Source organism: Panthera leo, chromosome B1 (genome assembly GCF_018350215.1).
Source record: "Panthera leo isolate Ple1 chromosome B1, P.leo_Ple1_pat1.1, whole genome shotgun sequence".
NCBI classification, from domain to species: Eukaryota; Metazoa; Chordata; class Mammalia; order Carnivora; family Felidae; genus Panthera; species Panthera leo.
In genome coordinates this window covers 287374-311138 of record NC_056682.1, presented here as the reverse complement: position 1 = coordinate 311138, position 23765 = coordinate 287374, and the positions used below count along the sequence as shown (strand labels likewise).

At 44.6% G+C, this 23765-nt stretch overlaps 1 protein-coding gene across 13 annotated transcripts; it reads right to left on the bottom strand.

Annotated features, from left to right (window-relative positions):
- Positions 1-3771: 3771 nt before the first annotated feature.
- Positions 3772-21964, bottom strand: LOC122217297 (zinc finger protein 14-like). Of its 13 annotated transcripts, none has more exons than XM_042934109.1 (8): positions 12585-13173; positions 11707-11793; positions 10762-10928; positions 10010-10136; positions 9208-9303; positions 8603-8685; positions 8122-8162; positions 3772-3943 (listed from the first exon to the last, which is right to left on the bottom strand). In XM_042934109.1, the coding sequence occupies exons 3-8, from the start codon at positions 10897-10899 to the stop codon at positions 3898-3900; spliced, it is 531 nt and encodes a 176-aa protein (XP_042790043.1). In that variant the 5' UTR covers positions 10900-10928; positions 11707-11793; positions 12585-13173; the 3' UTR covers positions 3772-3897. The 13 variants fall into 13 exon arrangements, with proteins under 13 accessions (XP_042790043.1, XP_042790033.1, XP_042790031.1 ...); XM_042934099.1 differs by lacking the exon at positions 3772-3943 and adding an exon at positions 21199-21219 and having other exon boundaries at positions 5053-8162; positions 12585-12790; XM_042934097.1 differs by lacking the exon at positions 3772-3943 and adding an exon at positions 20717-20867 and having other exon boundaries at positions 5053-8162; positions 12585-12790.
- Positions 21965-23765: the final 1801 nt, after the last annotated feature.

The window sequence follows — 23765 nt, the reverse complement described above, 5'->3', positions numbered from 1 at the left end:
TCTGAAAACAATCTGTCATTCAGAGACAATTCTTATTTTGGCTCATATAAATGTGTTCATGCATGTGTTTTCCAGGGAAGCTGGACTTAGGATCCATTTCTGCCTCTCTCCAAAGCCCTGCCTATACCAAACATCAGGCCACAGCCCTGTCTCCATGCTGACTGACTGCCTTTCTGCACTTCCTGCAGCCACCCTCATGTCTGGACTTCTGGGTTTGTGTTATCTGGGGCTGTTGATGGACCACGAGGAGGTCCTTGGGTATCTTCTCTGTTTCCCAGCTACTAGAGGATGACTTGTGACGGCATCCCAGGTTCTGGCACATACTTAGAAAATTCTACACAGGCACCAGCAGGTAGACACCAATGTGGAAATGAATTCTTTCCAACCCAATGGCCAAGAAAGATTTTTTTTTTTAAATTTTTAATGTTCATTTTTGAGCGTGAGAGACAGAGCATGAGTGTGGAAGGGGCAGAGAGAGAGAGAGAGAGAGAGAGAGACAGAATCCGAAGCAGGTACAGGCTCTGAGCTGTCAGCACAGAGCCTGATGTGGGGCTTGAACCCACAAACCACAAGATCATGACCTGAGCCAAAGTCAGATGCTTAATGGACTGAGCCACCCAGGTGCCCCAAATAAAGAAAGAATTCTTGAGACATTTTTGGTACCAAAAAAAAAGTGGTTTTATTAAAGCGCAGGAACAGGACCCATGGGCAGAAAGCATTGCACTGAGATTATGAAGACTGACTACTAGAAGGTTTTCCATTCTATAGAGGGGAGGGTGACCTTAGGGCTCCAGGAATTTGAGTCTATAGGTTCCTTGAGGTCTATTATTATTTCTTTTAAAGATTAAATTTTTTTTTAACGTTTATTTACTTTTGAGACAGAGAGAGACAGAGCATGAATGGGGGAAGGGCAGAGAGAGAGGGAGACACAGAATCGGAAGCAGGCTCCAGGCTCTGAGCCATCAGCCCAGAGCCCGACGCAGGGCTCGAACTCACGGACTGTGAGATCGTGACCTGAGCTGAAGTCGGACGCTTAACCCACTGAGCCACCCAGGCGCCCCTTGAGGTCTATTATTAACATGGTGTGTTTCTTGTAAATCATTAAGACAGTTACAATCTGGCTGCCTGGGTGGCTCAGTTGGTTGAGCGTCTGGCTCTTGATTTTGGCTCATGTCATGGTGCCAGGGTCATGAGATGGAACCATGTGTCGGGATCCTGGCTGAGCGTAGAGCCTGCTTAAGATTCTGTCTCTCTCTGCCCCTCTGCCTTGCTCACACTGTCTCTTAAAAAAAAAAAAAGGACAGTTACAAACTCTAGTGGTTTCATGTCCAGCATGACTGTAATTGATGTGACTTGATCTGGGGTCTGGGAAGGAATTCTTGAGATGTTTTTGGTGCAAGAAAAAGGTGTTTTTATTAAAGCACAAGGACAGGACTCTTGGGCAGAAAGAGCTGCACTGGGGTTGTGATTGGTTATATGCTTTTAAGTGGAGGAATGTACAAATCAGTTTCCAAAGGGATATTCACATGTTAAAGATGACATAGGATCCAGGAGCCCTGGCTATTATTGTCAAGATAAGGTGGTTTTTTTGCCTCTAGCAAAGCATTAAGATTGGGAGTTCCTGGAGGAATGTCATACTCTGCAGATCTCAAGTATTTGTCAATGGGCTGCAAGTTATAAGGAGATTTAATGTTATCTACATTTCCTTTTGCCTTTGTTTTCCACATCAGCTAACCGTTTCTTTTCTCCCTGCCTATGTTCTCAGGCAGTCACCAGTACCTGAGGAATGTTTTACCCATCCCACCTTAACTGGGGGACATTTGGAGGGTGTCTGCTCAGTGTAACTCACACATTCTGTACAATGTAGCCTCCCAAGTCTCCCAGAGTCTAGATTAGAAAAATGAATGCAGGTGCAACAGAAATTCATGTTTAATTTAGACACCCCGTTTTTTTTTCTTCAGCTGTACAGTTTCTTGCAAGGTAAGAAATGCAAAGCCATGTGAAGATATGGATTGTCATGTGTTTTTGTTTTGAGCAATGTAAACTTACTTTCCTAAAATATTTTACATGAGGGAAAGTTAAACTCAAAATATCAGCCATCATGTTGAATAAAATATGAGATGGGACTAAATAACATTTTACAGAGACCTGGTTTACTCTTTACTAGAAAAACACACTTCTACAATGTAGAGGATGATGACATGCAGGAGGTTTTCCTTGTTGTTCACCTTTTACCTGGCAGTAAACCTGTATTACATCATTTTGTTTAAAAAAATGGACATGGTCTAGGTTAGGTAATTATCAATTGGCAACATGATATTGATATAAAACTGCTCTTGGCCAGATACAATAATGGACAATTATGACAACCATAGATAAAGGGAGAAGTTATGTCCCTTTCCCAAAATCACTGTGCCAAATCTGTGTTCAGCTCACAATTTCAAGTCTTTAAAACTTCCATTTCTATAAATATAAATAGAATAACCTTTAAAAATAGGGTACAAGGTATACATTTTTTTTCTAACTCAGCAAACACATGGAATATTCTCATTTCTGTTCTATAAACTACCTATAAACACATAGATACACACATGTTACAGCAAATGCTCAGCGCCCAGGAAGAGACAAGTGGCACACCCTCGGGGAATCAAAAACTGTATTTATCACCGGTGCTGGCCCAGCAGAGTCACCTCCAAAGGCTGAGCATCTGGCTTAGCATGGGTTTTACTGATCTTTCATGCCTATGTGCTTCCGGGTTGAATGGGACTACTAGTCAAGCTTCTGGTTCCTGGTTTCTGGCTGATGGAAGAGGCAAGCAAGATTACAGAAGCCAAAAGCATTCAAGGGGAGTATCCAACCTTGGACATCGGGCTGGCCCTTTTTACTTGTGTTTACCAGCTTTCCTTCTCACACAGGGCACCGAGATTGAATGCTACTAGAACAATTTCCTCATAAATTACCATTTTACCAAGTACTAACATACATAATCTCTGAAGAGGAAGTACAGTGCTGAAATCAAAACCATTTTTAAATGCAAATTATCAATGTGATACATTATTTTGAACAAAGGAGAAACTGGCAATATATGAAGTTGTGTGCTATTAGAAGGCCTATCCCCCTGCTTAAAACAAATGAGAGAAAGTGACTTTGAAAGCTGGTTAGATATATGTGAAGCTTTAAAAGAACTTAGAAATACACTTTCTGAATTTGGAAAAAAAGGTAAGGTACTGGAATACTTCTGTTTGGGGTGTAAATAAAATTTTGGAATTTCAAATATGTTAGTACACCTGTTTTTTCAACTACTTTATATAGAGTTATAAGGAAATGAAACATTAAAAAGCAGTAGAAGCATGTACATAGGGGCCCCATTTCCCCTTGGTGTGCTAAAAAAACTGCATTCAACCCTGTCAATTTGAAGATCCAATTGGCTTTATTAAACGGTTTGTGGGTGGGGGTACATTGCATCCGGCAAGAGAGGCTCCTCTGAGTGAAATAGGAAAAGGTTTTTAAAGGCCAAAGGCGGGGATTAAAAAGAAAAAGTGTACTAGCAAGGAATGCGTGTTCAGGCAAAGTTGCCTGTGGGTGGAGGCTGGGGTCCATCTGACCTGCTCAGACTGCCCCGGAAGTTCCACTTTGGCCTCGCAGACTCCCGCGGTGGCTGTCCTTTGAGAGTCCCCCTAAAGCGGCACTGCGAAGGCGGAGAGTGGGCCACGCGGGGACACTCAGGAGCGAGGCTCTGCCCCTCCCCAGCCCATAGCCGTCAGTGCGCGGGTCTCCCCCGTCCCCCCCCCCCCAACCATGGTGGAAAGCTCACGCGCCCCTCTCCCCCCAGAAAGGGCAGGTTTGCGCGCCCCCTGCTGGCCGCAGGGAGCAGCGCAGGGGCTCAGAGCCTCCCGTTTAGTGTCTGGCACCCCAGCTGGGGTGGGACGTCAAAGCCAAGAACCTAGAAGGGTTAAAGGAAAATTATTTTTCTTCGGGGCACCTGGGTGGGCACAGTCCATTGAGCATCTGAATTCACCTCACGTCCTGATCTAATGGTTAATGGGCTCAGGCCCCAAAATGGGCTTTGTGAGGACATGGCAGAGCCGGCTAGGATTCTCTCCCTCCCTCAAAAATAAATATTAAAAGATCTTAACAATTATTTTCCTTCAATAGTTTGGTGGTCTATGGTGGCACCTTTTGAGGCAGTGGCAGAGTGAGCACACTCACTCTGGAGCTGCGGGTGGGATCCTGAAAACTGGGAGAGCCAGAATAGAGTAAGACTTCCTTCCAAAGTCATCTCTCCCAGATAGTGCCTGGCCAAGAAAGGAAAAGAAACATTTCTTGTCCCCTCTGCCAACCTGAAAACGAGCTACAATGAAAGGCAGGTAAGTGTTTATTTGGGATTAAAGAATTGCAGTTTGGGGAGCACCAATTCCAGCAGTAACCAGAAAAGTGTCCCATCTGTGGGGTGAAAGCAAGGGGTTTTCAGGAGAGGAAGAGGGGCAATTACATGGCTTGGATAAAATAGGAAGAAAATACCCACTGGTACTAACAGGCAGTAACTATGACCAATTCTGGAGAATATCTCATGGGCACTTGCAAAGAGTGTTTTTCTGCTGCTTTTGGATGAAGTATGCGTGTGCAGTGTACCTCTCTGAAGTCCATCTCATCTAACGTGTCACTTACGGTTGATGTTTTCTGATTTTGTCTGAATGTTTCATTCATTGTTGGAAGGGTGTATTAACGCCCCCCTTCTATTACATAACTCTCTCTCCCTTAACATCTGTTCATATTTGTTTTATACATGTAGGTGCTCCTATGTTGAGTGAATAAATATTTACACACTATATCCTATTGTTGAATGGACCCCTTATTGTTAGGTAATACCCTTCTTTGTCTCAATAATGGCATTTTATTCTTTTTAATCTTTACATTCGTTTATTTTTGAGAGACAGTGGGGGAGGGGCAGAGAAAGAATGAGACAGAATCTCAAGCAGGCTCCAGGCTCTGAGCTGTCAGCACAGAGCCCAAACGTGGGGCTCGAATTCAGCTGTGAGATCATGACCTGAATCAAAGTCGAATGCTTAACCGACTGAGCCACCCAGATGTCCCTCAATAATGGCATTTTAAAATGAAAATTTATACAGAATTCAGTCACAAGTTATCTATGTAACAATCTTTAGTTCATCACTACGACCCACATACATGGTTAACAATATGTAGTCATGACGCATCATCTTGTGTTGTTTTTCAGTTAATATTCAAAGACACTTTCTAGTTGAATCCAGTCATCATAACTACTATTGATGCATGAAAAATAGGCCCTGACCAACACAATGGATTTTTCAGCAACAACTTTGCTTCATATGCAGTTCCAAGAACTATTCTAAAAAACAAAAGTTACAAAATTCTGAATTTAGAATTCCCAGATGATGTCACAATCCTACCTTTCTTATATTTTTATAATAGGCCATTAGGCAAAATTATAAATTAATATCTAAATTGTGTGTTAAGACTTTCTTGATAAATGTTTTTCCTAGTCAGGGATTTCTAATGCAAAGTCTAACCTTTTATCTGATTTTAGCAATGCTATATGTACAGTGTGAGAAACTACATGTTGACTAAGGAATTAAAAATCACTTTAGACTGCCATTCGTTCACTATTATACAGAGTGTGAAACTTCACATGCCTACAATGGTTTTTCTACTAGTCAAGTTTTTTTCCATGCATGTAACAATGAATAACTTCTCCAGCATTAATTTTTCTGTTATTCTCCTACAGTGACCTCTTTCTGTAAAGATTTTCTTGTCATTTCCCATTTAAGGAGATTAGACTGTTACTCACTGGATTTTCTTGTGCACCCTATGACCAGAGGCCAGCTAATGTCTCTTCCCCTTTGTGAATATAGGGTTCCTCCAAATGCAGTTCACTCACGTTGTGTAAGGAGAAGTTAAAAATGAAGGCATTTCCATAATGAATATGACCATGGAACTTCCCCCACCTGAGTCCTCTGGTTGGTTTCACATTAGCGCTGTGGCTGAAGGCACTTCCATGTTCATTCACTAGAATTAGAGTGAGTTCCCTCATGGTCTCTAAGATCAGAGTTTGTAACAAAGGCTTTTCCACATAGAAGACATGTATATGGTTTCTCTGCAGTGTGAGTTCCCTCATGGTCTCTCAGATCAGAGCTTGTAACAAATGCTTTTCCACATAGATGACATGCATATGGTTTCTCTCCAATGTGAATTCTTTCATGTTCTAGAAGATCAGATGTTGTAACAAAGCCTTTTCCACATAGATGACATATATATGGTTTCTTGCCAGTGTGAGTTTTCTCGTGTTTTCTAAGATGAGAGCTTGTAACAAAGGCTTTTCCACACTGATGACATGTATATGGTTTCTCTCCAGTGTGAGTTTTCTCGTGTCTTTTAAGACAAGACCGTCGAACAAAGGCTTTTCCACATAGAAGACATTTATATGGTTTCTCACCGGTGTGAGTTCTCTCATGTTCTCGAAGGTAAGAGTTTTGAAGAAAGGCTTTTCCACATAGATGACAGGTATATGGTTTCTCCCCAGTGTGGATTCTTTCATGTTCTCGAAGACTGGACCTTATAACGAAGCCTTTTCCACATAGATGACATGTAAATGGCTTCTCACCAGTGTGAGTTTTCTCATGTTTTCTAAGATTAGAGCTTGTAACAAATGCTTTTCCACATAGATGACATGTATATGGTTCCTCACCAGTGTGCGTTCTCTCATGTTCTCGGAGATAAGAGCTTTGAACAAAGTCTTTTCCACATAGATGACATGTATAAGGTTTTTCTCCACTGTGAGTTCTCTCATGTTCTCGAAGATTACAGCTTTGAAGAAAGGCTTTCCCACACAGGTGACATTTATACGGTTTCTCTCCAGTGTGAATTCTCTCATGTTGTCGAAGATTCGATCTTGTGACAAAGCCTTTTCCACATAGGTGACATGTATATGGTTTCTCCCCAGTGTGAGTTTTCTCATGTTTTCTAAGACAAGAGCTTTGAACAAAGGCTTTTCCACATAGATGACATATATATGGTTTCTCACCGGTGTGAGTTCTCTCATGTTCCCGAAGATTAGAGCTTTGAGTAAAGGCTTTTCCACAAAGATGACATGTATATGGTTTCTCTCCAGTGTGAGTTTTCTCATGTTTTCTAAGATTAGAGCTTGTAACAAATGCTTTTCCACACTGATGACATGTATATGGTTTCTCGTCAGGGAGAGTTTTCTCGTGTTTTCTAAGACAAGAGCATTCAACACAGGCTTTTCCACATAGATGACATGTATAGGATTCCCCTCCAGTGTGAGTTTTCTCGTGTTTTCTAAGATCAGAGCTCGTAACAAAGGCTTTCCCACACTGATGACACGTACATGGTTTCTCACCAGGCTGAGTTTCCTCGTGTTTTCTAAGACAAGAGCTTTGAACAAAAGATTTTCCAAACAGATAACCTGTATATGATTCCCCTCCAGTGTGAGTTTTCTCGTGTTTTCCAAGATCAGAGCTTGTAACAAAGGCTTTTCCACACTGATGACATTTATATGGTTTCTCTCCAGTGTGAGTTTTCTCGTGTTTTCTAAGACAAGAACTTTGAACAAAGGATTTTCCACATAGGTGACATTTATATGGTTTCTCTCCAGTATGAGTTCTCTCATGTTTTCTAAGACAAGAGCTTTGAACAAAAGCTTTTCCACATAGATGACATTTATATGGTTTCTCTCCACTGTGAGTTCTCTCATGTTCTCGAAGATTAGACCTTGTAACGAAGCCTTTTCCACATAGAGGACATGTATATGGTTTCTCGCCAGTGTGAATTCTCTGATGTTGTTTAAGGGAACTACGAACAAAGGCTTTCCCACATAGATGACATTCATAAGGCTTCTCTCCAGTATGAATTCGCTTATGTCTAGTTAAAGATGAAAAATACCTGAAGCGCCTCCCACACTGATTACAAGCAAATGGATTCTCTCCTGTGTGACTTATTTTATGGGTATGAAGGTTGGCGTTTCGGGTGAAGTGTTTTCCACATTCATTGCATCTATAGAGTTTCTGTCTAGTGTGAGTTAAGACATGTTGTGTCAATGTGTAGGTGTGAATGAAAACTTCATACCCACTATATACAGAGAGGTCTTCTCCTGCATGACGTTTCTGCTGTTGGGAAAGAGAGGAGAGACTGTTATAGGACTTCTCCCAAACATGAATACACCCAGTTCTCTACCTACGAATTCCAGGCTGGCCATTCAGTGGTAATCTCCAACTAAAACCTTCCCCAGATCACTTACATGCACACGGGGTGTTCATCACTGACATGCACAAACATTTTTACCCTTGGTAGCATCTTTATTGGAGGGCTGAGTGTTTTTGAAGATATCATTATGTGTCATTACAATAAACCATGGTTATGCAATTATCCATTTCTCAGAACAATTATAGCTTAAATCCAGGCTAATTTCTTCCCCAGATTTAAATTGTCAATCACATTCTGTGAGAAGGTACTTATACTAATTGTTATGTGATTCTACAACTGATGACTTAGGCTCCACCCAGGTCTTTGAACATGAATAGGCAAGGTTCCTCCTCATGACACTTACTATTGTCCAGCAGTTAGGTGGGTCCTTCAGGTAGATATCTTGCATAGATATTATTTCTTGCTTGTTATGGCTTTTTTTCATGCCTAAAATAATCGAGGAAAAAAAGAAATAAACCTGAGAAACACCTTGAGTAGACTAGGGGAATTAAAGTGTTGACAAGCTCACAAGACCAGGTAAGCACACATGACCAAATAATGTGAAATTGAGGAAAATACTGGTGAATAGACATACATTTTAGAACAGTATCAGTTAGAACAAAACTCAATGTTTAAGTGAAAGAAAAATAAAATAATGATGGGCTGTTGCAGAGAATATCAGAGTGGAAATCCTAAAAGAAGGACACTAGAAATCATGACACAGAACACAATGTGAAATTTCACCTCCAACGAGGACAGGAACATTGCTTGCCTGAGGTGAAATGTTAAGTACAGGTATATGAAGAGAAACTGATGTGGGAGAAATAATGACACAATCTGAGGAATGCTGTCTCACTGGCCACTCACAGTTTCTGAAGCTGTCGTTCACTCAAGGAAATCTGCACTGACATCAATAAGACCCTGCTTACTCACTAGCCTTCTCACACTGAGCGCATGTCTGCAGCTCACCTGGACTCCAGCCTTGGGGAGGTCCTCTTTCTTCCCTCCACAGCTCCCCTCTTTGCTCCCACGGGGAGATCACATCTGATCTGAAGAAATGACACCCTATATCAATGGAGAATGGTGTGTGAATTTGCAGTTCCGTGTCGAGAACAGCACCTGATATTCTACTGTACAGGCAGCTGAGGAAGAACATGAGTGTGGAAGAACAGCCCAGAGAATAACACCTTGAACACTAAAAACACTGATAAAGGCTCTCAGCCTGACACTGCACCCAAAGACAGTATGATCTCTGGTTGCTGATGCTCCTGCCCAAGCTGAGAGAGAGCAGAAGGCTTAGTGTTTGCATCCAGAAGGAATTAAATGTTCTCACAAGGGGATTACTATTTTCAAAGGGATACAATACACATAAGCTCCACCAGAATATTCTGTGGAGTTTTATGTGGAAAGTGATACAAGATGTTATATTTTCTACCGTGCTCACCATTCCCACACTGCTTAGGACAGAAAAATATTTAGGATGTTTATTCATTCAAAAAATATGCACTGTATTCCCAGCATTGTTCTGGGTCTTGGAGAAAGTGCAGTAGATACACACTTGTGGCCAGGAAGTCTGTATTCAAATTATCATGTAACACACATGATGAAAGTAAAGAAAGTTACAAATTCCATCTAGTATTCAGAAATGCTACAAAAGTATATGAATTAGGGCAGACAGCTATATTAGAATATGTGGAAGCTCTCCTGGATACAAGGTTAATAAACAAAAAGATGGATGGATGGAAGAATGAATAGATGGCGACAGACTCACCCACAGAGACCAGATGACTAATGTTCTCCAGCATCACATCTCTGTACAGCGTTCTCTGGGATGTGTCCATCAGGGCCCACTCTTCCTGGGTAAAGTCTACAGCTATATCTTTGAGGGTCACAGATTCCTAAAATATCAGATATTGTTTCAGTAGGGCCAGGCTGAACAATCCCTAGGGGACAGCTGTCAACATGATAGTGATAGCAGAGTGAGGAACTGTATGTATAGAAACCTCATTCCATTTGTGATTCATATCAAATATTCTCCCATGCTGATCTGCTTTTTGCCTTTCAGACACATTAAAAAAAACACACAATTACTTCATCATAAAGGAATCTCTCAATAGGAAATAACCTGGCAACATTCTAATAAGCTGGCAATTTTGACTTTCTGGGTGGTAATTATAACCTAGGTTAAATAGTACTATTGAGAAGTGCCTGGCTGGCTCAGTTGGAAGAGCATGTGACTCTTGGCCTCACGATCATGAGTTTAAGCCCCATGCTTGCTGTAGAAATTACTTAAAAAAGAAAAAATATATATATATACACATATATATGAATCGTGGTACTGAGAGTTCCAATGAGCTAATGTGCAGATGCGTCTTTTACAGCAAACACTTCATACATACAAGTGTAGGTATATTAACATTAAAGGTAGACACCTATGAAGCAATGCCCAGCATTCTGCAGGATGAACAACTCTCATGCAGAATTTGGGGTCAACAAGTCACACCTCTCATCTTAAAAACTCACTTGTTCTTTATAAGGTATCAGGGCAGACAGGTCCTGCGGTCCGGTTAGGGGCTCCTGAGATGGCTCGTCCGAAGGATGGCCCCACAGTGATCTCTCCTGCAGTGAGCTCTCCATTCTTAACAACAATGATGACTGCATCAATCCTCCCTATGGTAATCCTGTTTTTTCTGTTGAAAGGCAATAGAATCCTCTCGATTACTTGTAGCCTCTCTAATCCTTCTAAAATTGCAACAGGATTCTAAATTTGACTCTAGTTTTATCCACATTCTGCCAAATACAGAGTTAATTTTTTGAAAAATACTCCCTAGGCACTGTTTTCAGATTTCCAATTTTAAAAAGTTTAATTATAACGGGGAAAATGGGTGAAAAGGGACAAGGGTAGTAAAGAGGATTTAGTCATCTTTGGAAGTTTCCAGATTAGTCAAGTGTATGTTACCAAACCTTTAGTAAGCTTAAAACTGAGGGGAAAAGAAATGATGGCTGATTTCCTCTCTCATACAAAAGTTTCTTGTACTCTCTGGAAAACTGCAGAGCTGACCTGCTCAAAGGCCCGCCTCCTCAGTGGAGTGTAAACTGCTGGTCCTGCTCATCTCTAGCACCTGTCACCACGTGCCGAGGTCACCGCAGCCACTACCATGGCCCACGGGTAAATCACCCCCCAACCAAGCCCATACACTGCATGAGGAAGGAAAACTCTGCATATTTCTTTTCTGCAAGGACATCCTTAAGGAGCATGAGATGCACTGGTGTAAATGCTGGAAAGGAGACTTCTTCCTGATCCATCCCTGACCAACAAAAAGTATCTGCGCGTCCTGGCAACAATGAACTAGAACCCAGACCCTTGAAAACTGCCTGGATGCACTTCGAAGACTTGGGCCAAGAGAAGCCTTCCCAGCCACAGGCAACAGAGGCATCATTCAGGAGAAGGATCGCATATCCACCCACCTGCAGTTGCATCATCAAGAGTTCGGCCACCACGTCTCTTCCTCCGGATTTCCACTCACAGAGAATGCAAACCGTATGCAGGAAAAGCTGGGCAAGGAGAGAGAAGCCAAGAGACTCCAGTCTTACCCACAATGCCCAGACCCCCTGGTCATGAATCCCTGATGCACCTGCATGCAACCCCCCAGCTCCCCCTACAAGAACACGCCACATGCCCTGAGACAATTGCGGGAGCTCTCACTTCTGCTTGGGTCAGAAGTGACAAGGCTTTGGCTACTGCTGCTCGTCAATAAGATAGAAATATTCTTTTTTTATTTTCAGACAAGGCAATGAAAATCATTATTTCTAAGTTAACTGCCAACTTTTCATAGGGATATTTAATTCCCTCCCTGAACCCCAAACCTAAAAGTGCCTGACTTAGAAAACGTACAATGCAGAGGTTTTGTTTTATGAGGGAATATATTTGTTCAATCTGACATTTTAGTAAAGTTGTCACTGGAATATTGTCGTATATCAGTCATCACCACAAATGAGACCCCAGCATTTCATAAATCGTATATTTAAACATATTGGTAAAGTCTGAATTCTTAACAAAATTTTGTTTGTACTTAAATGTATTTCACGGAAAAATGATATTGTATCACAAACAAAAGTAGACAAAACTCACCTCCTTACACCTGGAGTCCAAAAAATAAGGAAGACAAATTCAAAGTTTAACAATAGGACTCTCTGCTTGGAAACTTAAGAACATTCACTTAACTAATCCTCAGAATAGATCCTGCTGTTTTCAGTACAGTCACTGTTATGGACCGGATGGCAGTGTCCCCTCCAGCCTCACCCAAGTCCGTATGTCAAAGCCCTAACTCCCCATGTGATGGTACCTGGAGGTGGGGCGTTCTGAGAGGTAATTAGGTTTAGATGAGGTCTTGAGAGGAGGTCCCCGATGAAGGGACTGGAGTAATTCTTAGAGGAACACACCACAGCTCTCTCTCTCTCTCTACCAAGTTAGGACCCAGTGAGAAGGCAGGCACAGCAAGGATACTGAATCTGCTGACACCTTGGTCTTGGGAGTTCCCAGGCTCCAGAACTGTGAAAAACAAATGTCGGTTGTTTAAGCCACCAATGTGTGGTATTTTATTATTGCAGCCCAGAATGACATGGACACGTGACACAGTTTCAGGAAACTTTAGCAAGATGAGGAAAGTACATGGCTAAGGAATGATACAGCTAGGATTTCAGTTGTGTTCTGTTTCCCAAACTCAGATTTCTAAACATGGTCCTCTTAAGAGGTATAGCCCCCTGCCAGGTCTTACCAGGAATGCCCTGTCAGATGAAGAACCGGAGATCCCTCCAGCAATCAGAGCCTCTCTCTTTCCAGCTCATCCACTGACACCACTTAAAGTCTATCAGCCCCTAATTCCATCCCTTTTACTGCCCACCTCAATCCCCATGCACTCTTTTCTGCATGCATGCAGGACCAAAAAAAAAAAAAAAAAAAAAAAAAAAAAAAGCAACTTTATTCCAACTGCATACACGGGACCTATCCCAATGCCTGGTTACATGGCTCGTGCTCAATAACATCTGAGACAAAAAAAAGCATATTTTGTTAGTTCTGCCTTCTTACCTTCCTTATACGTCCATTTCTTCCACCCACTTACTGACCAACACCCTGTAACAGACAACAGTCATAGATTTCTCAAAATCTAAAAATTCGTATAGTTTTCTTCACACCAGCAACTAATTCTCTGACATTGCCTGGGTGTCCAAGGATTCAGTTCATTCTGACACCATCTTCCTGGAGTCAGCATCAGATCCCGCAAGTTCAAAGTCTTAGCCCCATGAGACTTCCTCTACTTCAGATGCCAACCATAAATGTAGTGCCCAGACCGCCCACATTTTCTGCCGAGAGCATTGTGGATTCAAGGGTTCCCACAATCCCTCAAATTAGGCTTGGCAATTTTCTAGAATGACTCCTAGAATTTAGGAGAACACTTGACTCAGTTTTACTGGTTTATTACAAGGATGAACAGTCAGATGAAGAGGTACACGGGTGAGGTCCAGAAGGGTCCCCAGGGCAGGATCCATCAGTCCCCATGGAGGTGGGCAGGATTACCCTCCAGCAGATGGAAGCTCTCACCAGCCTGCAGGTTGGTCTCCAGTGTTCAAGAGTGTTTCTAGAGCTCAACCTCCAGCAACCACTCCCCTCTCCAGAGGCTGCTGGGTGGGGCTAATATCACTTACAAGCACAGATTTCAATCCTAACACTCTCCAGCTTTAACTTCTTCCCTGCTTTCTCACTGGCCTTACAAGTAGGACCTTTAGACCTGCCATCATCTTCAGAAATCCACTAGCCTGCCTCCCCGTCCAGTCCACCCAACTCACCCGACTGTAGTTTGCTCTCAGCCCCTGGGACACAAATGGTTTGGCTTCTCTCAGCAATTTTACACAAGTTCTGTTACCAGGGGAGGGGGGAAAGTCTCGAATAGTGCTCCTGCCTACCTCCATGGGGAGTCCTAAGGCTTTGCTCAAATAAGTTTTTAGGAAACTGACTAAAACATCTGTATTTTCTACTACAAGTTTTCCTAAAAGATATATCCTTTGAGATTCTGTACACAAAGTTTTCTTGTTTTTTAAAAATTTCTTTAAATGATCTCTTCTAAATGAGCCCTTAAACAACGCAGGATCTGACCACGTATCCTTTTTACTCTCTAATAGAGCTCCACTCTCTGTGTGGCACAAGCCTGGTCCACAGTCTCCTACCGCAGACACTCCTTTCTGATGAGCAGAAGCCCTCATTGCCTCAAGGATGGTGCAGTGTGACGAGGCTGGCAAGACAGGAACGTGTCCGAGAACCAGGGAAACGAGAACCTGATTACCTTAAATTCCCGCTGTAAAAATTATGCTCCCTTTTGAGAGTTACTATAGGTTCACTTTTATATTTGATACAAACACATTAAGAAGACAAAAAGGACAAACTGTTCTTTTGGGAACCAAATGCCTGTGCCTGAAATGAAAATACATTGCCTGATTTTCCTTCACAAGTAATTTATTCTTTTATATATGAAGACAGATCCTAAGACGTATATACTTTTTCGTATTATTCAAAAATAGTTGAAACACATCCTATGTATGGGGAAATGAACATTGAAGGTATAATTTATTCATGGAACCTATCATATTTTGTGCGTGTAGAGCATGGCAGTGGGTAGCATGTCAACTAAATCTGACTTGGAGAAGAGGAAGGGTCTGCTCTAGGATTTCATTTGCTTGCCTGGAGATGAAGAGGAGGGGGCTGCTGAAGGTGGTGGCCTGGGCCCAGAAGAATAGAGAACCTCTTCTCCTCCAGGTCTTAACTACAGGCAGGCACACTTTGTTGTATTGTGCTTTACAGATACTGCTTTTCACAAAGGTGTGTGGCAACGCCATGTTGCTCGGTGCCATTTTTCCAAGGGCAATTGCTCACATTATCTCTGTGTCACAGTTTGGGAATTCTCACAATATTTAAAACATTTTCATTATCATATTTGTTACTGTGGTCTGTGCTCAGTGATCTTTGATGTTACTATTGCAATTGTTTTGGGGTGCCACGAGCTGTGCCCATAGGTGTGGGCTACCTTAATCAGTAAGTGTTGTGTGTATTCTGACTGCTCCACCTACCAGCTGTCCCCCTCCTCCTCTCCTGGGGCCTCTTTTCCATGAGACAGCCCTACACCGGCCTCCTAAGTGTTCAAGGTCTGTCACGTTAAATCAAGAGCTAGAAATGAATGAGCTTCGTGAGAAAGGCACGCTGAAAGCAGAGACAGGCTGAAAGCTAGGTGTCTTGTGCCAAAAAGTCAGCCAAGCTGTGAATGCAAAGGAAGAGTCCTTGAAGGAAATTAAAAGTGCAACTCCAGTGAACACATGGGTGATAAGAATGTGAAGTGAGGGGAGCCTGGGTGGCTCAGTCGGTTAAGCGTCCGACTTCGGCTCAGGTCACGATCTCACGGTTCATGGGATCCGGCCCCGTGTCGGGATCTGTGCTGATGGCTCAGAGTCTGGAACCTGCTTAGGATTTTGTGTGTGTGTCTCTCTCTCTGCCCCTCCTCTGCTCATGCTCTGTCTCTATCTCAAAAATAAACACACATTAAAAAAAAGAAAGTGAACTGAAACAGACCTATTGTAGATATGGAGAAGGTTTGTGTGGTCTGTATAGAAGGTCACCATTCCCCGAAGCCAAAGCCTAATCCAGAGCAAGGCCCTGACTCTCTTCAATTAATTCTCTGAATGATGAGGGAGGTGAAGAAACTTCAGAAAAACATCTGATGCGAGCAGAGGATGGTTGGTGGGAGTAAGGAAAAGAAGTCGTCTCCATAACGTAAAACTGCAAGGTGAGGCAGTGAGTGTTGATACAGAAGCTGCAGCCAGTTATCCAGAGGATCTGGCTGAGACAATTCATGCTGGTGACTGCACCGACCAACAGCTTTTAAGTTGGAAAATCTACTGGAAGCCTTCTGTTGGAAGAAGATGCCATCCAGGACTTTCATAGCCAGAAAGAAGTCAGTGGCTGGCTTCAAAGCTGCAAAGGACAGACTGACTCTCTTGTTAGGAGCTAATGCGGCTGGTGACTAAGTTGAAGCCAATGCCCATGTACCATCCTGAAATCCTGGAGCCCTTAAGAATTATACTAAATCTACCCTGGCTGAACTCCATCAACAGACAACAAAGGCTGGATGATAGCGCATCTCATTACAATGTGGTTTGCTGAGTATTTTAAGCCCACTGTTGAGACCTACTGCTCAGAAAAAAAATCCTTTTCAAAATATCACTGCTCATTGACAATGCATTTGGTCACCCAAGAGCTCTGATGGAAATGGACAATAAGATTACTGTAGTTTTCATGCCTGCTAACACGACATCCATTCTGCAGAATGGCAGGGGCAGTGGGGTCAGACATATGGATTCAAGACCCAGAATGTTGATAAATTATACAGGAATAAAAACTTACAAAGATTTCTATAAGAAAATAAATCCAAAAACAGATAGAAGATTTTCCCCTCTTTAACTTGTAGGCACAGTTCTTTTTTTTTTTTTTAATGTGTATTTATTTGTGAAAGAAAGAGAAAGAGAGAGGGCGGGCAGGGAGAGAGGGAGACACAGAATTGGAAGAGGCTCCAGGCTCTGAGCGGTCAGCACACAGCCCAACATGGGGTTTGAACTCACAGACTGTGAGATCATGAACTGAGCTGAAGTCAGACACTTAACTGGCTTAGCCACCCAGGGGCCCCGGGGCACAGTTGTAAATATGGCATAGTTGAATAAATCCTGAAAATATTTGTTGTTAGAAAACAGAAGTTGTTTTAAAAACATGCGTTCAGAGAATGTGGTTCTGAGAAAGTAGAGAAATGATAGTGGCAATTATTCATGAGGAGATCAGAGGAAGAGTCATACAGAGAAAAACAGACAAGTGCAAATGCCCGAGGTGGGACAAGCCAAACAGGACTGTGAATTAGCAAGTGGGTGTAGGCACTGGGTTAGAGAGTCATAGTAACACCCCTTGGGTGACAGCTAAAAGCTAAGTTTTAATATTTATTAAATATCATTTGTTTTGTGCTGTTTTCATCGCTGGCAAAAAGTATGAGAATCAGTTTGTAATTTTTAGGAAAACAAAAGACAATATGGAAGCTTTTTTGAAAGGAAAATGGATAGAAGCATTAATATACAATTACTGAGACAGAGCTCCTTATATTTATCCCAATACAGTGATATCTGATGCAGGGTGGAGAAGGCAGACACAGACCTCAAAGGAATAAGATAGAGATACTTAAATTGGGTCTGAGATAGTTGGCTTCCTAGTGCTGGTTCCTTCTATCCTTTTTAGTATTAATATTATTTAATCTTTCATGTATGTGCTTATTTTGAGAGAGAGAGTGGGACTGGGGTACGGGCAGAGAGAGAGAGGGGATACACAGAACCTGAAACAGGCTCCAGGGTCCAAGCTGTCAGCACAGAGCCTGACGTGGGGTTTGAACCCATGAACGGTGAGATCATGACCGGAGCCAAAGTTAGATGCTCAATCGACTGAGCCGCCTAGGAGCCCCTGGTTCCTACTACCCTTTAACTTAGGAGCACAAGAAAATTAGTTTATCAGACAGAACATAAGCAGTCTTTATTCCAGAAAATAAGAGAATATCAAATCCCTAGGCTCTTCCCTGTTGATACATAATTCCCAAAGATTTCCCAGGGTATCCTAGTCCTTATGTTGTAAATTTTTATGTATCTCTGATTTCTAACAAGCTTAGAAAATGCAAGCTTCCTTGATGGAAGCTCAAGATGATTGAGAGACAGCTGTTATGTCTAGGTGCTAGGAAGGTCTTTGTGGAGTAAGGGGAGCTCAGGGGAATGGAGATTCGGAGACTTGGAGGAGTACTGGGACCTCTTCTTTATAGGAACTCCATAGTGGTTACTGTTCTGTTGCCTCACAGAAACATATCTTCCAATTTCTGAGGTGATTTGAGTTCAAATATTAAATCAACTCGAAGTTTTGAGAAAGAGGGCACCTGGCTAACTCAGTTGGTTAAGCGTGCTTTGGGTCAGGTCACGATCTCAGGTTTCATGAGTTTGAGCCCCATTTTGGCCTCTCTGCTGTCAGCATGGAGCCCACTTTGGACCTGTGTCTCCCTCTCTGTGTTCCTCCCCTGTGGCTCACTCTCTCTCAAAAATAAATAAACATTAAAAAGAAAAACCATTAAAAAAAAGTTGTAAGAAAGCCAGAAGCATGTCTTCTCTTGTAAATAATCCTTGAGAAGTTACGCAGCATGAGTGGCTGGAATCAGGTATTGCCAAATTCCAACCGGGATCAGATTTTCCAAAGGAAATATAAAAAAGAGATGTTAACTTACGTTTTCATGTTAAGGTTTATTAAGGGTATATTGCGGCACCTGGGGTTTCGGTGGGTTGAGTGTCTGACTCCTGATTTTGGTTCAGGTCATGATCTCACAGTTCAGGAGTTCGAGCACCATATCTGGGTCTGTGCTGACGGTGCGGAGCCTGCCTGGGATTTTCTGTCTCCCTCTCTCTCTGTCCCTTCCCTGTTCATGCTCTCAAAATAAATAAATAAAACTTTAAAAAAGGTATAAATGAAGCCACTGAAATTTGACAGCTAATTTTTAATGTTTATGGTGTGAAACTTAGTAATAGGAAACCTCCCTAAAATGGAGTGGGGAGATGTGGCAGGGAAAACTTTCACACCCTAGAACACACAGTCAGTTGCAGACCCAACAGGAAGAGGGACTGCACCCTTTGGGGACTTGGCCTTGCACGTGGATACTACTCAACAACTCCAGCAGGAGGAAGAGACCTTTTCCTCAGCCCCCAGAACAACAGTTCAGCCAGTGAGAAGCCACCACACTTCAAACTCTCAGTTCACTCCCGTGGACTTTTAGCTCCCAGCAACCTTCCCAAATTACCCCTTTTCTCCTTAAAAAAGCAAGCCTTCCCTTGTTCCCATGCTTCCCTACAGTTTTTCTAAAGCTTGTTGTCCCGGATTGCTATTCTCTTTTACACATTCCCAAATACCCCCATCGTCTGTTGTTGCTAAAATAACAGGCAGTTCTACTTTTTTTTTAAGAGAGAGAGAGAGAGAACGTGCTTTCACACAGGGGAGGGAAGAGGGACACAGGGAGAGACAGCAACCAAGCAGTCTCCATGCTCAGCTTGGTGTCCGGTTTGGGGCCCCCTGGCAGTTTTGTTTTTAAGGTTAACAATGGCAAACAAGAAACATCCCTATCAAATGTTCCCAGATATTGAAAAATCAATTTTTCATCAATTAAAAGCAAAATCCACATATTCCCAAATGGTATCCATTTTACAAACCTCATTCATTGTCCCAACTTGACATAAAACATTAAGAAATAGAAAACAAAAGCAGTGATCATAATATCCCACACTTGGGGCACCTGGGTGGTTCAGTCGGTTGAGTCCGACTTCGCTCAGGTCTTGATCTCACGATCTGTGGGTTCGAGCCGCAAGGGGCTTTCGGGGCCAGGAGCTTGCTTCTGATTCTGTGTTTTCTCTCTGCCCCTCCCCCGCTAGCACTCTTTCTCCGTCTCTCAAAAAATGAATAAGCACAAAAAAAATTAAAGGCAAAAAAACCCCCACAAAAAACAATATCCCACACTTATCGGGGGCGTGGGTGGCTCAGACGGTTGAGCATCAGACTCTCGATTTTCACTCAGATCGTCCCAGGGTCTGGGATCCAGCGCTGTATTGGCTTGGCTCAGGGTTGCAGCCTGCCTTGGATTCTGTCCCTCCCTCTGCCCCTCCGCCGCTAGCACTCTCTCTAAATACATAAAGGAAAACAAATAAAAGAATATCCCATGCTTCTCAAAAAAAAAAAAAAATCTTCAGATAGCTCTGGGAGTCGCCCCAGGAAAACGTAAAGCTGCAACACCGAGGACCTAACGACACAAAGCGATTTTCGGTGGCACCCACGCTTCTCCCCCAAGTCCCAGACACTCAGCCTCCCTCTGAGCACCCCCTGCTCTGGGCCACGTCCCGCCGATCCCTCCGGCTCTCCGCCACTAGCACAGATCCCGCCTGCCCTGCCCGGTCAACTAACCCGCGCGCCAAGGGCAGCCGCTGGGGTCCCGCGAGATCCGCAACTCCAGCCCGGCGTGTCCAGCCAATGGGGCTGTGCACACACCTGTCACCCTAACCGGGGCACATCGGCGCGTTCAGTGCAAAAGGCCCAGGGCTCTGAGTCTCACCTGGAATTCCCTGAAACAGTCACGGCAGCTAGGGAAGCAACAGCCAGCTCCCCAGACACCAAGCACCCCCAAACCTACTAAGAGCGGCCAGTCCGCTGGCGCGTGGGACGCAAGGAGGAGCGGGACCGGAAAGGCGGGGGCGGAAGGGGGCGTGGCCCGCGCCGCAAACCGGCCCGCCCCCGCTCGTCCTCCTAGGCCCCGCCCCTCCGTGGCGACGTCCAGTCTGGCTCCCCGCCTCAGGTGACAAGTCGTTCCCGGTCTACACTCACCTTCCCTCGACCCGCCGGTCGTTGATTCCACGTCTGGGCGCTCTGCTCACCTTCCTTAGGCTCCGCCTCACGGTGACCACGTATTACGCCCGTCCCGCCCCTCGCCTGACACCCACTCCCCGCTCATCCTCCCTAGGCCGCGCCACATGGCTGGCCACGTCCTACACCGGCCCTGCCCCTCGGCTTTTGTGCGGTTCCCGCTCACCCTCCCTAGGCCCCTCCCCACGTTCGCGACGTCCTATACCAACCCCGCTCCTCCGCGGACGTCCCCGGCCCCAAAATACGCTCACCCTCCCTAGGCCCAGTCCCGCTCTAGCCACGCCCCAAGCCGGCCCTGTCCTTCAGCTGACGTTCCGTCCTGGTCTCTGCTCACCTTCCCTAAGCCGCGCCCCACACTGGTTACACCTCCCACCGGCTCCGCCCCTCCGCTGACGCCCCGTTCCCCCTAACCCTCCCTTAGGCCCCTCCTCGCTCTGCCCCACCTCTTGCATTGGCTCCGCCCCTCCGCTTAGGTCCCCTTCTGGTCTCTGTTCAACCTCCTTAGTCCCCGCCTCACGCTGCTCACGTCCTCCCCGGCCCTACCCCTCGGCTTTTGTCCCGTTCCCGCTCACCCTCCCTATGCCCCGCCCCACGTTCGTTACGTCCTACAGCAGCCCCGCCCCTCAGTGGACGACTCCGTCCCCTCCCTCTGCTCACCTCCTTAGTCCCTGTCCCGCGCTAGCCACGCCCCAAGATGGCCCCTTCCTTTAGCTGACGCCCATTCTGGTCTTTGCCCCCGTTCTTAAATCACGCGACACGCTGGTTACGCCCTGACCGGCCCCGCCCCTCCGCTGACGTCTCCTCCTGGTCTCTGCTCACCCTCCCTAGTCCCCGCCCACGCCATGTCCTCCCTCGGACCTGGGTTCTTGCTCTTCACGTTCCCCCCACGCCCTGCTACCCCCGGGGCCGCCGCCTCCGCCCCTGGCCCTGATATTGGCCTGACCCCATTCCTCTCCCAGACCCACCTCCGAGCCATTCTCTTCCTCCTGCAGTGAGGCCCTGCCGTGGCCAGGCCTTCCATTCGCGGTCACCTTGTGGGCGAGGCCCCTGGGCCCCGGGCTGGGGGAGGGGACGACCCCGTTGTGTGACACCTCGTGCTGTTCTGTCCCCAAACCTGTTCCCCCGGCCGTACCTGCCAGAGTGTGCCTACATTCCCGATATCCCACTGGAAAGTGAGCTGCTAGGACGTAGACGGCATCCGTTCGGTCGCCGAGTGCCGAGTGGGCGGCGACTTGAGGGAAGAAAGACCGGGAGGGAGACGCCGGGCGACCGCGAAGGGAGAGTGAGTAAAATGAGCAGCCTAGAGGATGCCACGTGGGGGGTCCTGTGCACTGCGGGAAACGGTCCTAGTGGACGGGAGTGCCCGGGCTCGACCCAGCGGGAGCAGCGGAGGGCTGGCGGAGGGGCGGGGGTGGGGTGGGGTGGGTAGCAGGGGGCACATCCCAAATGCATTCCCTTTTAACCTTGTTGTGTGAGGGTCATGCTAGAGGTCTCCGTGCTTTCCCAGCCTTCGTTACATTTTGAAAATATTGTTGGGTCCTAAGTAATTTTACACCAATTCATGTGCACTCCGTGAGGATACTGATCATTTGTTATATTAACAGAACTAGTCTAACAGCTTCCCGTCGTTCTTGTCATCTTTTGACTGAGCTGGCTGTGAGCTAAGGTTTCCAACTGCATTTTCAAGTTTCCTGTGTCCTTTTTGTACAAATGTTCAGGGATGGTACAAGTTGTTCCCTGCCTCCCCCTCCCTCCCCTCAGGACTTATAAAATTTATTGTCGTTTTTCAGTGTGCTCACCACCTTCTCAGCGGCTTCTAGTCCAGCAGCAGCCTTTCCAGGCAGGCCTAGAAAGCTTCCCTTGAGAGTCCCATTTGGGGCAGTGGCATTTCCCGTGCTCCTGAAGTAACCTAGGAAGTTCTGGATAGGAATTCAGTAGCATAGACACCGTCTCCCACCTTTCCAGGCAGACACTAGTGGCTCTTGGGTCCTCATGGCCACTTAGAATATTTCCAGAGTCAGGCAGAGCATAGGTGAAGTTCGCGGGGGTCCACAGTAACCACAGAAAGTGGTTCCTGGCTTGACTTAGATCCTCCCCCCTTCCCCCGTGGCTCTGATGGGTCAAAATGCCCTGGCTGCTGTTTTCACTGTTCCCGTGGCCCACTGGAAAAAGAAGCTGAAATACAGGATGTAGGTTGTCTAATGGACCTGGAAAGACGGAGTAAGTGAAAGGGAGTGAGTGAATATCCTATTTTGGTATTCAGTTTTTGCTATGGTACCACACATACAATATCCATTTTTTTCTTCAGATGTGTTTTTCATATGGTACGACTGCAGTGAGCTTGTTTCAGTATTTTTAGAATGGAAATACAAATATGAAATTTATGAGGCTTCTTTTCAAGAAGTGATATCTATGAAGTGTGTACTATGTGTGAGATATGATAGACCAATAGGCCAACAGTCAGGACAAAGTTTTTATGTTACACATAATGTGTCATGTGTCGTGGAAACCTTATTAGATAATACTTATACCTTATTTAGCATCATTCATTAGAAACAGTTACTTAGGGGCAGCAAGAACTCACTCTCATAGAGCTCATGGTTTTTGTCATCACTAGGTCAAGTGATGCATGGAAACTATGAAACTTAATGTAAAAAAAGTACTCATGGGTTTTATTTCCTTACGATGTGGTTTCCAAATGGCACATTATATGTTTAGCATAAGGTCCTAGAATAGATTGTCATCCTTATTTCTTATATAATCCAATTCATATCCTAGGAGCAATATTCATTTTTCTTCTCTCTTCTAAAAATACCAGATTACTATTTATATGTGTTCATTTTTCCAAAATGCTGAAAATAGAAATTCACAGACTAGGATAGGGCATGAAAATTCGTCTGAAAACAATCTGTCATTCAGAGACAATTCTTATTTTGGTTTGTGCATGTGTTTTCCAGGGAAGCTGGACTTAGGATCCATTTCTGCCTGTCTCCAAAGCCCTGCCTATACC

What these genes read in the sequence shown, in the direction of transcription:
- LOC122217297 (XM_042934104.1), bottom strand. Translation starts at nt 10,899, where the DNA reads ATGCAGTCATCATTGTTGTTAAGAATGGAGAGCTCACTGCAGGAGAGA. An exon ending in TCCCCAAGGCTGGAGTCCAG is followed by an intron (nt 8,686 to 9,207) that starts GTGAGCTGCAGA and finishes CGATTATTTTAG; the next exon opens with GCATGAAAAAAAGCCATAAC. An exon ending in CACCTAACTGCTGGACAATA is followed by an intron (nt 8,163 to 8,602) that starts GTAAGTGTCATG and finishes CTTTCCCAACAG; the next exon opens with CAGAAACGTCATGCAGGAGA.